A 14,185-nucleotide genomic window follows, 5' to 3' on the forward strand; every position below is an offset into this window, starting at 1 on the left:
ATTTACAGGGTGGGGAAAATGCAGACTCTATTTTGGTTTATAAAGTCATCCAAGCATTAGCTCCTGTTCTATTGCAGGAATTTACTAAAGAGTAACTAAACCCCTGCTTTCTGCTGACCTGCCACGAGGAGGGAAAGTCAAAAAATGCCTTGATTATGGGCGTTACTGCTGTAGACACACCCACTGTCAGCCCACAAAGCACAGAGACAGACAGTAATACACACAAAACATGATGTGTCTGTACACACACAGCGAGTTCATAAGCTGAAAATGTCACTACTACCACAAGCACACACAATCACAATGTGAACCTCACACACAGCCTTACAGACACCACTCAGGGGCAAACAGCCCTGCTCTCGCGCACATAGCAATAAGACGGACACACACGTCTGCGCACACGCAAGACAGACGGGAATACACTCATCGCATGATGTGTCTGTAAACACACACATAGCTCGGTGAACCCTCTGTTTAGTGCAGAATCTGCTCTTTATAGAAGCAGAGTCACAATCATCACCGCACACGGAACACAGTGGACTTCCTGTCAATCAATGCTCACTGAGGGCTGTGATTGGAGGAAACCCTCTCCCTCCTCTCAGGTTTTATAGGAGAGGCGGGGCCAACAGTGAAAGTGAATGACGCAGGGGAATCCGGAAGACTCCGTTTCAGCCAATTGCAAAATTGAATTGTAACAGCTGGCGTTCAACCCATAGGGGCCAATATGACGGACATTTTACAGCTAAATACGCAAAATTTAAATACTTTTACTAAATTGTGAAGAGTGGGACTATGATCAATCAACCGCACTATTTAATACCCAAATACATATGTATTCAGCAGAAAAAAGTGGGTTTGAGGTTTAGTTCCTCTTTTAGTAAAAAAAAAGAAATCCAAACAGACCAATGAGGGCCAGCTCTAATGGCCGCCGCCTCCTTCCTGTTAGAAGAAGCACCTTTGGACCGACAGTGATTTTATATCAGGCCTCTCACACTTAGAATAGTCTAGCCAGTGAAATACGAGATCCGCAGCCACCCTGATACATTTTCTAAAAATTGAGGCTGGAGAGTAAAAACTGCTCCCACAACCATAAGCTGTTCTGGTTTTGTTGATTGTTTTACTGTCTGTAATGACACTGTTTGTCTATCTAGCTGACCAAGATCTTCACCTCAACTGACCTTTTAACATGTGAAATGGGAAAATGTGCAATTATTAGTTTTTTTTAAAGGGGGAAATGTGAAAAAAAAAAAATTTTGTCTTTGTAATACCATTATTTGGGCATTGTGCATTTTAATTATAGCACTTTAGCTTTCAGCTTTTAATATTCTGGGAATATTTAGTTATTTTCTACTGGTAAGGAGTTAAAATGTGTTTGGATGACAAAATTTAATTCTGCTGATATTTTTACTGTTGTGTTTTAATATATTGTGTGTTTTATGTGGCTGTATTCATGGACCAGAGGATGGAAATTAGTTATTGCTAATCCTGCACAATTTCACATTTTATGTTCATGAATTTTTTTGATATAAAAACAAGAAATCTAAAACGCTTATCATTTTGTATCACTTTAAATTAATTTGTGTGATAGATTATATTGTTCCTATTAGGATCTATCTCTGTTTTAAATAATACAAATCACAGTTGCAAGAGCAGAGAATGAAATAGCTTTTTTTTTTTTTACCCTAACCCCTTTTTTTATATATATATTCCAAACTGTCTGTATCATGGATTCCTAGTTAACTTGACAGACACTGATCCCTCTGGGGCACCCACACCAGACCCCCCAGTGGCCCTTACTCCATATGTGATTCAGTCTGGCAGTGAAATACTCCAGGGGAAAGGAGTGGAGTGGAGGTGGAGGAAAGGTAGCAGAAAGAGAGAGAGAGAAAGAGATGCTGGAGTTAATGGTCTTGCATCTTCCTGGCAGCCTGTCAATAATGGCTCTGATCACATTAAATAAAGAGTCCATTAGCTTATTCTCTTTCCTCCTGCATGCTCCACAGCCAAAGCACGGGGAGGCTGAAAAGCTCCTCTAATGCAGTGTGTCTGCATGTTACGACACCTTTATCTGTCCCCAGCTCCACAGTAGCAGAATGACTTACACTATTATTTAATGAGAATTATTGTGATTCTGTTATATTGTTTTTATTATTCTCTGCTTCCGTACGTTTTGTAGCAGGTTTTAGCTGTCCCATTGTAACAATCGAGGTATCAGAATGTGCAGATAATCAGCAGCTGCACTTTCGCTATCAATTTAGTATTTCTATAACTGTTATAGTTTTTTGAATAATGAAAACTTTTGTGCTAATCAGTCGTAAGTCTGGAAACTACAAGCAAATGTTCTCTGAATCCGTGACGATCGCCTGTCAGCCACACACATTAACCACTGCTGACATATGTCATTAACATCTAAATAATTATGTATATTATTTAATGCATTAAACGATACAAATTAAAATGTGTGAAAATAAAAAAAAGTTTTGTAAGAAATCATTCTTGAATTACAAACCCAATTCAATATTTTTTTCACTCAAAAAAATAAATAAATACATTATATTATCTTATGTTAACTAGTTGAAGAATGTTGTGTACAGTAGTTTTTTTTTATACTGATATTTTTTTCATTTCATTTTTGACTTAATACTTCCTTTCTTCAAATTTTTGACAATGAGTTAACATTTGCCCACATCTGCATAACGTCATGCATGAGTATTTTAGTGTTGGGAATTCTCGTTTGCATTTTCTAGTCTGTATCTATTTCCCATGATCCGTTGACTATTTCTTTTCAGGTGTTGTGGAGATTAATTTGTAAAAGCATGAAACAAATTTTCTTTTTGGTTCAAAAAAATCGGAAAAAAGAATCCTTATGGAATGTATTTTGTTTACTCTCTTTTTAGGCAGTTATGCTCGAACAACTAGAATGATAGTGATGACAAATGATATGATAACGAGTTATCACATTATTAAGAAATAAAATGGACAGATACAGGCAGGTACAGTACATCCATATGAGAACATGACCAAAAAGCAAATTGGGAGCACATGTTAATGCACTACTCTGTGTTTCGGCCTAATGCCAAAATAGTAATCAAGACAAAGGAGATGTGATATAAGAGGGAAAGAAAAGCATCTCCACACACACACACACACACTGGACAGACAGACCATTTCTCAGCCGCCTCACTGCTCTGCATCGGCCCTTGAGGTTGCACAGAGGCCCCCACATCTGTCTTCCAGGCCGAGGACAGACCTGGCTGCTATAGTCAGACCCAGGAGATCACACGAATCATCCTCAATTAATGTGAACCATCAGGCTTTTTCACTGCACCCTTCTACTCCGAGGCATCCCCTCCAGCTCCCAGCTCTAAATCTGCTGGGTTTTACACATTGACCACAGCTACAGATCCTCAGCCCAGCTGGGTGAGGCAAACCAGTGTTATTGTGTTACCGCTTGCTTTGTGCAGAGAGATAAAAAATCAATACATCAGGCTACAACTAAGCGCTGTTAACATATAAGTGCTGTGAGGCGGTTCTTAAGAGTCTCTGAGTTTTTTTGCTCACAGCGTGGCCTGAAATGGCTTTTATGTTTTGCTCCATCTGCACCTCTGCCCTCTGCTGGGCTGTGGCCAAAGGAGTGTCCTTTAGCTCCATTACAATGCTAGAGAACTACTTTTTAGGACACACAGGGGAATCAGAGGTTGGGGGACCTAAAATGTCACTTTCACAAGCAGATAATGTCTAACGATAACTCAGTGTAGGAAGACATGGACACTGTTGGGCCAAGGATGGTGATTAGTTTAAATAAAATGATGTAAAGAAAGAAAGGTCAGATCATATTGTGTCAAACATTTAGAAATCGTTGTCTAAGACAGTGGTTCTCAAACTTTTTGGGCTCAAGTACCCCCTTTCTCTTATTTCTGAATCAAGTACCCCCCTTTGTTCAACAACAACATTTTGCTTAGAAAACCGTTTAAAAACAACTATAGAGCATAATGACGGAATGAACGAGTGATAACACACATTTGAAAGAATCTAATTTTTTAAATAAGTAGAAAGACAGTTTTTACTGCAGTTGTTCCCAACCTTTTTTTGGATCGTGATCCCATTTTGATATCAAGAATTTCTGGCGACCGCAAATAATTTTTTTTTTTTAGAATTAGTTTTTGTTCACGTTTGTGCTCAGATTATCATTGTTTTGTACTGCATTGTAGTTGAACTAAATTTATATTTCACAAACTGAAAGTATAGAAATACAGTTGTGTGTTGTTTTAATTAAAAACAATACTAACAATTTAAAAAATTCTAAAGATATTTTAATAATTCAGAAATTTTAGGGGGTCCTGACCGCAAGGTTGAAAAACAGTGCCTCCTAAATAGATTTTTTTTTATATATATATATAAATTTCGGTCATCTGATGATTAGTACCTCCTGCAGTGCCATCCCGTACCCCCATTTGAGAAACACTGGTCTAAGACATCCTTTTTTTATTTCATGCATTTTTTTAAGGCAGTGTCTATCCGTACGGTTGCTGCATCAATATACCGACATTCTATCCGTAGGCAGCGCCCCTATTTGGTCAGGTTAGGTCCCATGATAGGTCAGTCATTGGCCAGTTTATGTCATGTGACTAAGTCTAAACCTTACCCTAAACCTAACCTTAACCCTAAAAATTGTTGCGATATTGGATAATAACCTAAACCTAACCTTAAGCCTAACCCTAAGACGTGTTCTTCGGTAACCGTACCAATAGCGCCGGGGGTTGTCCATACGGCAACCATACAAATAGACTCTTTCGTTTTTTAAACACAGTTGTAAAGTGAACTACAAACCTCTGTTGCAAGATAATCTACTTGCACTGTACTTGAAGCAGTCAGAGCAAGAAAAAAGAGGCACATATACTTTGTGCTAAAGTCAAATCTTTGTATCCATAGATGAAATAAAAAAAAAAAAAAAAAATATATATATATATATATATTATGGTTTAAAAACATTAAAGAGAACCTTGGTTAAAAAAAAAAATGTGGTAAGTGAAAGATTTGCTTCCAACTAGTTATAGGATATGGAATTACTACTATTAAGAATTACTTTTACATTTGTTTTTCAGAAAAAATGCTACCAAGACTTACTGGTCAGCGAACATCAAATCAATGAGGTGTAGAAACACATGCACATCCATAAAGAAATACTTCGATTGTACGAAGCATAAAAGGAGAGTTTACAGAGATCACAGAATGCAAATTTCAACAGCTATGATTCTTACAGATGTCCTCCACCCACATCTGAACGTAGCTACTGATTTCCCTCTGGTCCATCACAAGACAAGAAGTAGAGCTAGTTGTTCACACATGACCTCTGACCTGCCACTAGGGAGCCAATGGGGGAGCTGGCTGCATCTTGGGAGCTCTTGCCCTCTGATGTGATGGCTCCAGGCAGTGGGCTTTGCGTGAACCCATCCCCCATTGTACCACTCGCCACTAGATCTTTTGCATTATTCATAAAGTCCAATGTAGGGTGAGGAGAGAAACAGAATATGGAAGAGGAAGCATCAAGGTTCAAGACATTCTCAGATCACAAGGAACTTCTGCTTAACCTCCCTTGAAGTGGCAAACACAAGAATACAGCAGGTTTTTTTTAAGGAACTGGATCTGAAAGCAGGACTGGAGATCAATGGAGATCCCCTTGAGGCTTAGTAGAGTAACATTCACTGCAAGGTGATTGGTGAATCAATGTGGTTCCCATGGTTCACTTTGCCATTGTGAGAACAGATTTTATTGGAGCTGTACTGTTATAGGTTACATAGGGTTATTATAATGTGAAACCAATATAGCCACCATTGGATTTAACACAACAATCTTTGAGCAACTATGTACTACAAAATATGTATTTATATTACAGGATATTGACATATCTGTCCTTTTTGTGCTGTGGTTTGCATGACTGCTGCTTGTCAATTAGCCTCAGTCATTAAATATGATCGGAGCTGATTAGTTAGGAGCATATACAGGATAAATGTTAATCCCTAATGCACACTGTGCTATCAAATAAAACTGCACAGCCCAGCTTTTAATACAGCCCAGCACAAAAACTGCTAATTGCATAATTGCCTGATTTGTTCTAACTGACACTGGTACCCCGGGCCATGACAAGGCCATTATTTGCCCATCCTCATAGTCAGCAATCTGCTCGGCGGATACCACACTTCTCTCTACACAACATCTTGCACTATCACATTAGAGACAGCAATGAATTAAGAATGTGTTGCAGCAGAGAGGAGATGAATAAATACAACCATTGCTGGATTAATTCTGCGAGACATGAAGGCAGGCAGATAAAATAAACTAACAGCAGAAGCTGTCCACCAGATAAAGTGGGTACCCCGTCGTCTCTCTGCTGTAATTATTGGCTAATAGTCATTAACCTAGCAAACAGAGGTTTAGCTGCATTGTTTAAAGGACTCTGGGATGCATAATGACAGACTAATATGTCATAGCACTAGGGGAGATGGGGGAGGGATGGATTAATGAGATTTTACTGGAGGGAGTGTACAAGAAGAGGTGGGGCAGGCCTGGAAAATGTAGGGGGAAGAGGGCCACATTAAGCTAATTGGAAGATGAGTGCCTACTTGTAAAAGTGCTTCTAATGGCATATTTGTTTCTCTCGCAGCATCAAAAGGCTAATGCAGAGGAGTGGAGAGAGACTTACTGTAGTAAAGACAACAAGGGCAGAAATTGTATGTCAACACACTTTAGGGAGCCATTTGTATAACACATTTTTATTATTGTTAACTAGTCCTTGATATTTATATCTGTAAAAAATGATTGGACGGAAGTTGTATTTCTTTTTAAAAAGCATGGAAAAATGTGGCCAACCCCTGAGTTAAAATACCAACTGGCCATACGAATAAAAACTGTTGTAGCCTTCATGCAAACTTCAGTCAAATATGCTCCTTTCAAACCTTCTGACAGGTTCACACGTTGTTTAAAATTTGTGTTGATGCCTTGCACCAGGCCTGCCCTAAAGTCAAACACTGGTTGATTGGCATTTAAAACTCAATTGACCAGTGAACAAGGAGTGCTTAGATCGCTTCTTTTCAGACAAGGTCCATTACTTGAGAAAACTGCTGACCTGTTCTGACAGTTGGCTGCCCCTTTCTAACACTAATGGGTTTCCAGTTTGGTCAGTGTCATTGTGCTTTGGCTTTTGTTTGATTTCAAGAGTGGGGCAGTAAAAGCAGAGGAATGGATTAGAAGTGGAACAAATACTGTCTTAACTATTTTAGTGCCAGGTTAAGGATGGAGACAGCTTTGGATAAACAATAATTTACATCACTTATACCAGGAAATGTTTTTCAAACAGACTTCTTTGGTGAAAATGTTTGCATGTATAAAGAAAACTTGAAACATATTACACAACTATGTGAAACCCTATTCGTTGTAAAAAAAAAAAAAAAAAAAATGCATTCAGATGCAACAGCAGCCTGAATTAGTGCATTTAAACTGGAACATACAGTATTGTCTTTCCTACAGCAAACATAGCGCTGCTGCTCTTCTTAGAGCTACAATTTCCTTATAAATTCTGATTGTGCAGCTATGTCAAGATTCACTTTCTAATTTACTTTCAATATTTGTTCCAATTAAATCAAATAAAAGTACAAATGCCCAGTTGGCCAAGCACTATGAAATAACAGCGTCCAAGCCAGAATTTAAAGTCATACCTCGAGGCCAAAACTCCAGAGCGCACACAGAATGAAAGTGTAAAATGGTTTTTAATGTATATTTAACAACAAATACCCCAGTGACTATTGATGTTTTGTCTCAGAAGAATCTATTTTTCCAGTATATCTGAGGGCAAGATTTGAAACCACTCGCGCTTTTATTTTCTCTGTTCTTCATCTTCTTCTATGTCTCTCTCTCTCTTTCTCTCTTTAAACATTTATTTCTGTTTTCTCCTTACAGGCCCTTTGTGCTTTGTGATGTTGGTTTTTACAGCTTTTTATGCACCACACTTGCCATTTATCTTTTATAGATGCCAGCAGCTAGGAGCACATAAGAAATGTTACCATTTTAGCGTGAATAATTGTCATCGCTTGTGTCGGTCCCTTGATGTCACTTGGATGTTTTTCCCAGAGGAAACTGTGCTGGAGTGTTTAAAGTCTCTCTCTAAAAAAAACATCACTATCTTACTGTATGTAATACCTGTAGTAACTGCAACTAGTGTGCTGATTATCATATTAAGAATAGCAAGTGAAGACTTAAGATTTAAGTATGACAAAATAAAATCTTCTACCTCAAAATCATTAGCTAAGACAAATTCTGCTCTAACTGAGAGTTCTGATAAACAAACCAGATTATGACAATATCTATTTTTTTTACAAGGTTATATTTATTGTATTTATTGAGTTGTGTAAGATTAATATGATTACAAGATTGTTTTTGTATAATTAAATTGGATTAACATAACTCCTGGTTAGAGTAATTTGTTGTCGTTGATTATTAGAGAAATAAGCAGAGAAGAGAATGATGGAAAAGCAGATGGGAAAAAGGATGGCAGAAGGGCCCGGTTTTATTCTGAGCTGTGGTAGTTGATTGTTGCTCCAGGGGGCTTTGAATTTCATGAGCAGAAAAACTCACCCTTACAAACTAACCCCTGCTCTATCTTCTCCTTTGACCACACTGATTATGCAAAATCAATAAAGGTTTGTGTTTTTGTCTTCTCTCCTTTTGTTTCTGGGGCATCTAGGATGCTGCAGGCAAGGTGTTGGACCGTTGGACCATTATGTCTCGTGAAGAAGAGATCATTACCCTCCAGCAGTTCCTGCGCTTTGGAGAAACCAAGTCCATAGTAGAGCTGATGGCCATTCAGGAGAAGGAAGGTCAGGCAGTTACAGTTCCCTCGTCTAAGACTGACTCTGGGATTAGGACATTCATTGAAAGCAACAACAGGACTCGCAGCCCAGGGCTCCTAACACATCTGGAAAACAGCAGTCCGTCCAGTATTCATCACTTTGAGAATATTCCAAACAGTTTAGCATTTCTACTGCCTTTCCAGTATATCAACCCAGTTTCTGCACCAATGCTCGGTTTACCCCCTAACGGCCTCCCCATTGAGCAGTCTGCTTTGCGACACCGGGAGCCCAGTTTGCCGAGCCAAGGAGAGCAGGTGGACACCAGTGAATCCGAAGTGTCCCTATCGCCCTTTCGCACAGGTCAGAGCCCAAGCCGTGGAGCATTGGGCACCATTAACAGCATTACTGAACCGAAGACAGAACCCAACAATCGGGAATCACCTATCTCCCCAACGCCCTCTATCCAGCAAGCACAACAGCAGCAACAGCAGACACAACAACAGCAGCAGCAGGCCCATTCCCAGTCCCAAAACCAACAATCCAACAGTTTGAGTGAGCATCAAGTCCACCACCACTTTGTAAAGGATGAACAAACCAAAAGCATCAGCCATCCTTCCTTTTCTTCTAAAATGCATCGCATGCGGCGCATGGGATCCACCTCACGCAAAGGTCGTGTGTGCTGCAACTCTTGCGGGAAAACGTTCTATGATAAGGGCACACTGAAGATACACTATAATGCTGTACATTTGAAAATTAAACATCGTTGCACAATTGAAGGCTGTAATATGGTCTTCAGCTCATTACGGAGCCGCAACCGTCACAGTGCTAATCCTAATCCTAGATTGCACATGCCTATGCTGCGCAACAACCGGGACAAGGATTTGATTAGAGGACATTCAAACTCTGGTACACCAGTCATCTCGAGCACTAAGAACGGAGGCTTCACACTCACCAGCCCTGGAAGGCCACCACTAGGCTTCACAACACCACCAGTTGACCCCATGCTTCAGTCACCACTGCAAAGTCCCCTGGTGTTCCCCTCCCTGAAGTCTGTTCAGCCAGTCCAGCCAGTACCACCATTCTACAGAACACTACTGTCCCCTGCAGACCTGGTCAGTCCTCCAGTTTCACTGCCCACCAGCCCAATTATGCCCACTACAACCAACAGCACCACTCTAATGGACCAGCAGCAACAAATGCTGGCTGCTGCTGCTTCACACAATAATGTCCATATGTCAGAGGCACTGGCAATGTCCCACCGTTTACCAATGGCCACTTCCAATCATGACGTAAACAGTGGGAACTGTGATCCAGCACCCAAAAAGAAGCCGCGTAAATCGAGCATGCCAGTTAAGATTGAGAAGGAAGTAATTGATGTTGCAGACGACTATGAGGACAAAGATGAAGATGATGATAATAACATCCATTCTAATCACCATCATCACCAGTCAACCCTGCTTCACAATAATGTCAGAATTAATGGCAATTGCAACAGCAACATGAATAGTGTTAGTGGTACTGGAAATCACAGTGGTGGTAGTGGGCCACAGTCTCCCTCCCAGGATGAGATGAGCCCTGGTTTAGCTCTCAGAGGAATGATGAGGCAGAGTGAAGATGAATGTCGTGAAGGAACTGGGAGTGACAGCAGAGGGGCAGCCTCTGAGCTACGATGTATGGGCAGCTTTACTTCTGAGGACCAGGATCATGAAAGAGACTTTGAAAATGAGTCAGAAACCTCTGATTCTAAGATGTTCTACCGAGATGAACTGATGGATGTAGATGAACAGCAAAAGCACAACAGGAGTGGAAGGGGTGTAGACAAAGAACAAGATGATGATGGTTGTGAAAAAGCCCATTTGAGAAAGGAAATGGAAAACAAGGGCCAGTCCTCTCCATCATCTCACCAGCCGCCAATCAAGATCAAGGAAGAATTCAACGATCCAACATATGACATGTTCTGTATGAGCCAATATGGGCTTTATAACGGAGGGATGGCAGCAGCCGCAGCTGCTGCTGCAAGCATGGCCGCTCTACATGAGAGCTTCATCTCGTCTATGGGCTACGGTGCCAGCCCACCCAAATTCCCTTCTTCACAATCACCAGAGGGAGACCCATGTTCAAGTCCGGACCCTAAGATCTGCTACGTGTGTAAGAAGAGCTTCAAAAGTTCCTATAGTATGAAACTGCACTACAAAAATGTGCACCTCAAAGAGATGCACGTGTGCACTGTGGCTGGATGCAATGCTGCGTTCCCTTCCAGAAGGAGCAGAGACAGGTCAGTGCAAAATTACTGTAACTTTTAGATGGGTTGCAGGTAGGTTTTATACTTTATAAACCATGTCTTAAAATTCAACAGTATGGCACCTAAAGGCACACTGTAACTTTTGGCCACTAGGGGCGCTAGACCTGTAACTTTCACGTCAAGCGCCCCTAGTGGCCACATGCGGCGCAGCACTGTCGCAAAAATCAACAGTCAGTCGGGCCAGCCATCCTTGTCTTTTGATTGTGTATGCAGACAGTAGTTGATCTGGAACTTTGGGATAAGGATTGGTTCTAAGGGCTTGGTCGGTCAGGTTGGGGTGCGAAGCGGGGCTGGGATCGCCCTCCTCCTCCTGCCACCGGAGGCGCTCGGCCCTCCATGCCACATCGCTGGCACTCCCCCCCTACTCTTTGGCCTTGCCGCCATAGGCGGCCTCCTTTGCCGGGGGTCGGCGCGGCGGCCGGGGTCAGGGCGGACGGGCGGGAGGGGGCCGGGTCTCTGCAGCGTCTTTTTATCCTCCTCAGAAGCTGTTTTAAACTTTTTGCTTTCCTCGGCCATGACCAGGAGCAAACATGTGGGAAAATTGTGGCAAAAGCCTTAGCCCAATGAGTTTATCCGAGCCTGTGGTCACGTGACTGCCGTAAAGTGATATGTTCTCCAGGCATTCTCCAGGTCACATGACCTGGCCAAAGACAGTCTGTCTCTCCAAACTTACATGGGCGGTATTTCAAGTGGCAGTCATGCGCTATATATTGGCCTGAGGAATCATTTAAAATAACTCAACTATTTAGGTCAAAAAGTCTGCGGTGTGCCTTTAATGAAAAACTTTGGTGTTTTTTTTTTTTTGTTTTTGCAAGAAACTTGCCTTATTAAAGTCATATGATAATAAAAAAAAAATGTATTTGCAACTTTCAGAAGAAGGATAAGTTGTCACTAAACATCTGTGAGCCAAACGAGAGATTTAACAAAAAATCAGGACATCTGCTCGGCCTTAAATCAAAGTTTGAAAAAGTAGGTGCCATGGCGAGAAGTGCACATACACACAGTTAAAGAAGTGTGAGCCATGCTCTCCAGCTGCGGTGTGTTATTTACCTGCCCTCATCACCTCACCTTGTCACAGCGAGATGTCAAACCACTGCATTTATTAGCGCATTAAGAGGTGATGTCTGCCATACTCACCTGAGCTTGTTAGCACATCTTAGATCTGCACATGCCCTCTGTCGAATGTACTGTATATAAAGCAATGGCGACATGTTTAAGTTACAAGATGTGTCCAAAGTTTGAAGCATTACTAATTTAGTTCATTTGGGTTTGGCACAAGCTGACCATTTCATTCTGATTAGGAGCTGCTGATTTTTACTGGGCTGAAGTCAATTTAAAAAATACTGAGGAGAGTTTTTAACCAGTTAAAGTTAGTTTTAATGAAAAATTATCATATAACACTATCAGTGTATAATGAAGAGCAACTCCTACAACACATGTTAGGAATGGCCCTTGACTGTATTTTAAAGTTTGTCCGTCAAATCAATGATTACGTGGAAGTTTACGTTGAAGTGTTTCATAAAGTCCTTTTGTTTTATGTGCACACTTACTCATCCCTTCTTTCACTCACTCTCCTTTTCCATCTCAATCTTTTTTTTTTGCATTTGTTGCATCTGAAGCATCTGTTTCCACCACTTTTAGCAGCATTTCAATCAGAGGCAGGTGATTCTTGGACTTTATTATAATAAATAGACGTGAGAAACTAAAAAGGGGGGGGGAGCAGAGCAGGAGACAATGTGCAAGCCAGCAGCTCACCTGAGGCAGCTGTGCCGATAGCAGAGAGATGACAGCAAGTGTTGCCTCAATTTGGCTTAGTACCGAAAAATGAGCAGATGTCTGGCTTCTGAATGTCATGTACATGCAGTTGTAACATAATCACACATGCAAACACAGTCTAGCTCTCTTACAATGGAGTTTACAAAATAAAGTTGACACATTCATTAGTTTTTACCTCCAATTAATTGTGTAAACGTGTCAACTGATAAAAATGATTGCTTGTCAAGTATTTGTCAATGAATGTTACAGTTCAACTGTGAAATAATTAACAGAAATGTGTCAACTTTTTTTATAAAATCTGAATAATCACAGAAAAAAAGCGAGTTAAATTAACCCAGAAATGGACAATGCAGCACTAAGTTCTATGCGTTATTTAATTAAAATATTGTACTATAGTGCAGTTTGTCTTGATTCCAAATTTGGCAGATTTTGCATATAATGACTATTTAGATGTAAAAATAAAAATCTCATTAGAGATACGCTGAGAACAAAGAGGGAAATTCTATTAAGAAAATCCATTTAAAATACTTTTTTTTGTTTAGAGTAAAAAAAGAAATCAACAATAAAAAAAGTGCAAAGAAACATCCTGAAGCTTTGAGATCAGTCAGTACCAAAAAAATGCTCACATCCAATCTGTCCCTGGGTAATCCTCTAATGGCATAATGCATGTTTGAGTGTAATGGTAGCAATAAAATTAGATCATTTAGTTGTTTTCATCATAGCTATTGCACTGACAAGATTTGGAAACCACAGGACGATTTAGTGTTTATCACTAGAATATCAGCACAAACTACCTTTTTTTATATTTTCACTGTGCGGCTAAACTCACATATTGAGATTTCACGAAACAAAACTTTACAACACAGCCAGGTGTGATAATCATATTGACTAATTACTGTTAGTTCTGTTAAAGACAAAGGTTAAAGCAAACATTTTTGTTATAGTTGCCATACAGTTCTTGACATCAAGCAACAGGAAAGTCCTCAGCATTTATAATTTAGCCCACTGACAGAGTGCAAAGCCAAAGGCACGTAAACACAACATCAGACACGAGCATCAAAAGGTTGCGTATCAAAGTTAAGAAGAAAACAGAGGAGAGGTCATTTGATCTGTGGAGAAAAACAACCGGCAGTCGATGACAGTGGAGGGAACGCTGCAAATATACAACTGATGCAAAAGTCATCCATGCACACAGATAATAATCTTTGTTTTTAAGTGTAAAACTGAGTGCAAAATAATGTGTGGGAGTGTGAGTGGATGC

At 40.4% G+C, this 14,185-nt stretch overlaps 1 protein-coding gene across 4 annotated transcripts in view; it reads left to right on the forward strand.

The window, feature by feature from the left end:
* Positions 1-14,185, forward strand: part of bnc2 (basonuclin zinc finger protein 2) — a 173,427-nt gene that overhangs the window by 150,828 nt on the left and 8,414 nt on the right. For all 4 annotated transcript variants that reach the window (XM_028445013.1, XM_028445005.1, XM_028445027.1 and 1 more), the window contains one exon: positions 8,741-11,121. In XM_028445013.1, the coding sequence (XP_028300814.1) occupies positions 8,741-11,121 (2,381 nt within the window). The remainder of the gene's footprint in view (positions 1-8,740; positions 11,122-14,185) is intronic.

The sequence above is a fragment of the Gouania willdenowi genome, chromosome 1 (genome assembly GCF_900634775.1).
Source record: "Gouania willdenowi chromosome 1, fGouWil2.1, whole genome shotgun sequence".
Classification (NCBI taxonomy): domain Eukaryota; kingdom Metazoa; phylum Chordata; class Actinopteri; order Blenniiformes; family Gobiesocidae; genus Gouania; species Gouania willdenowi.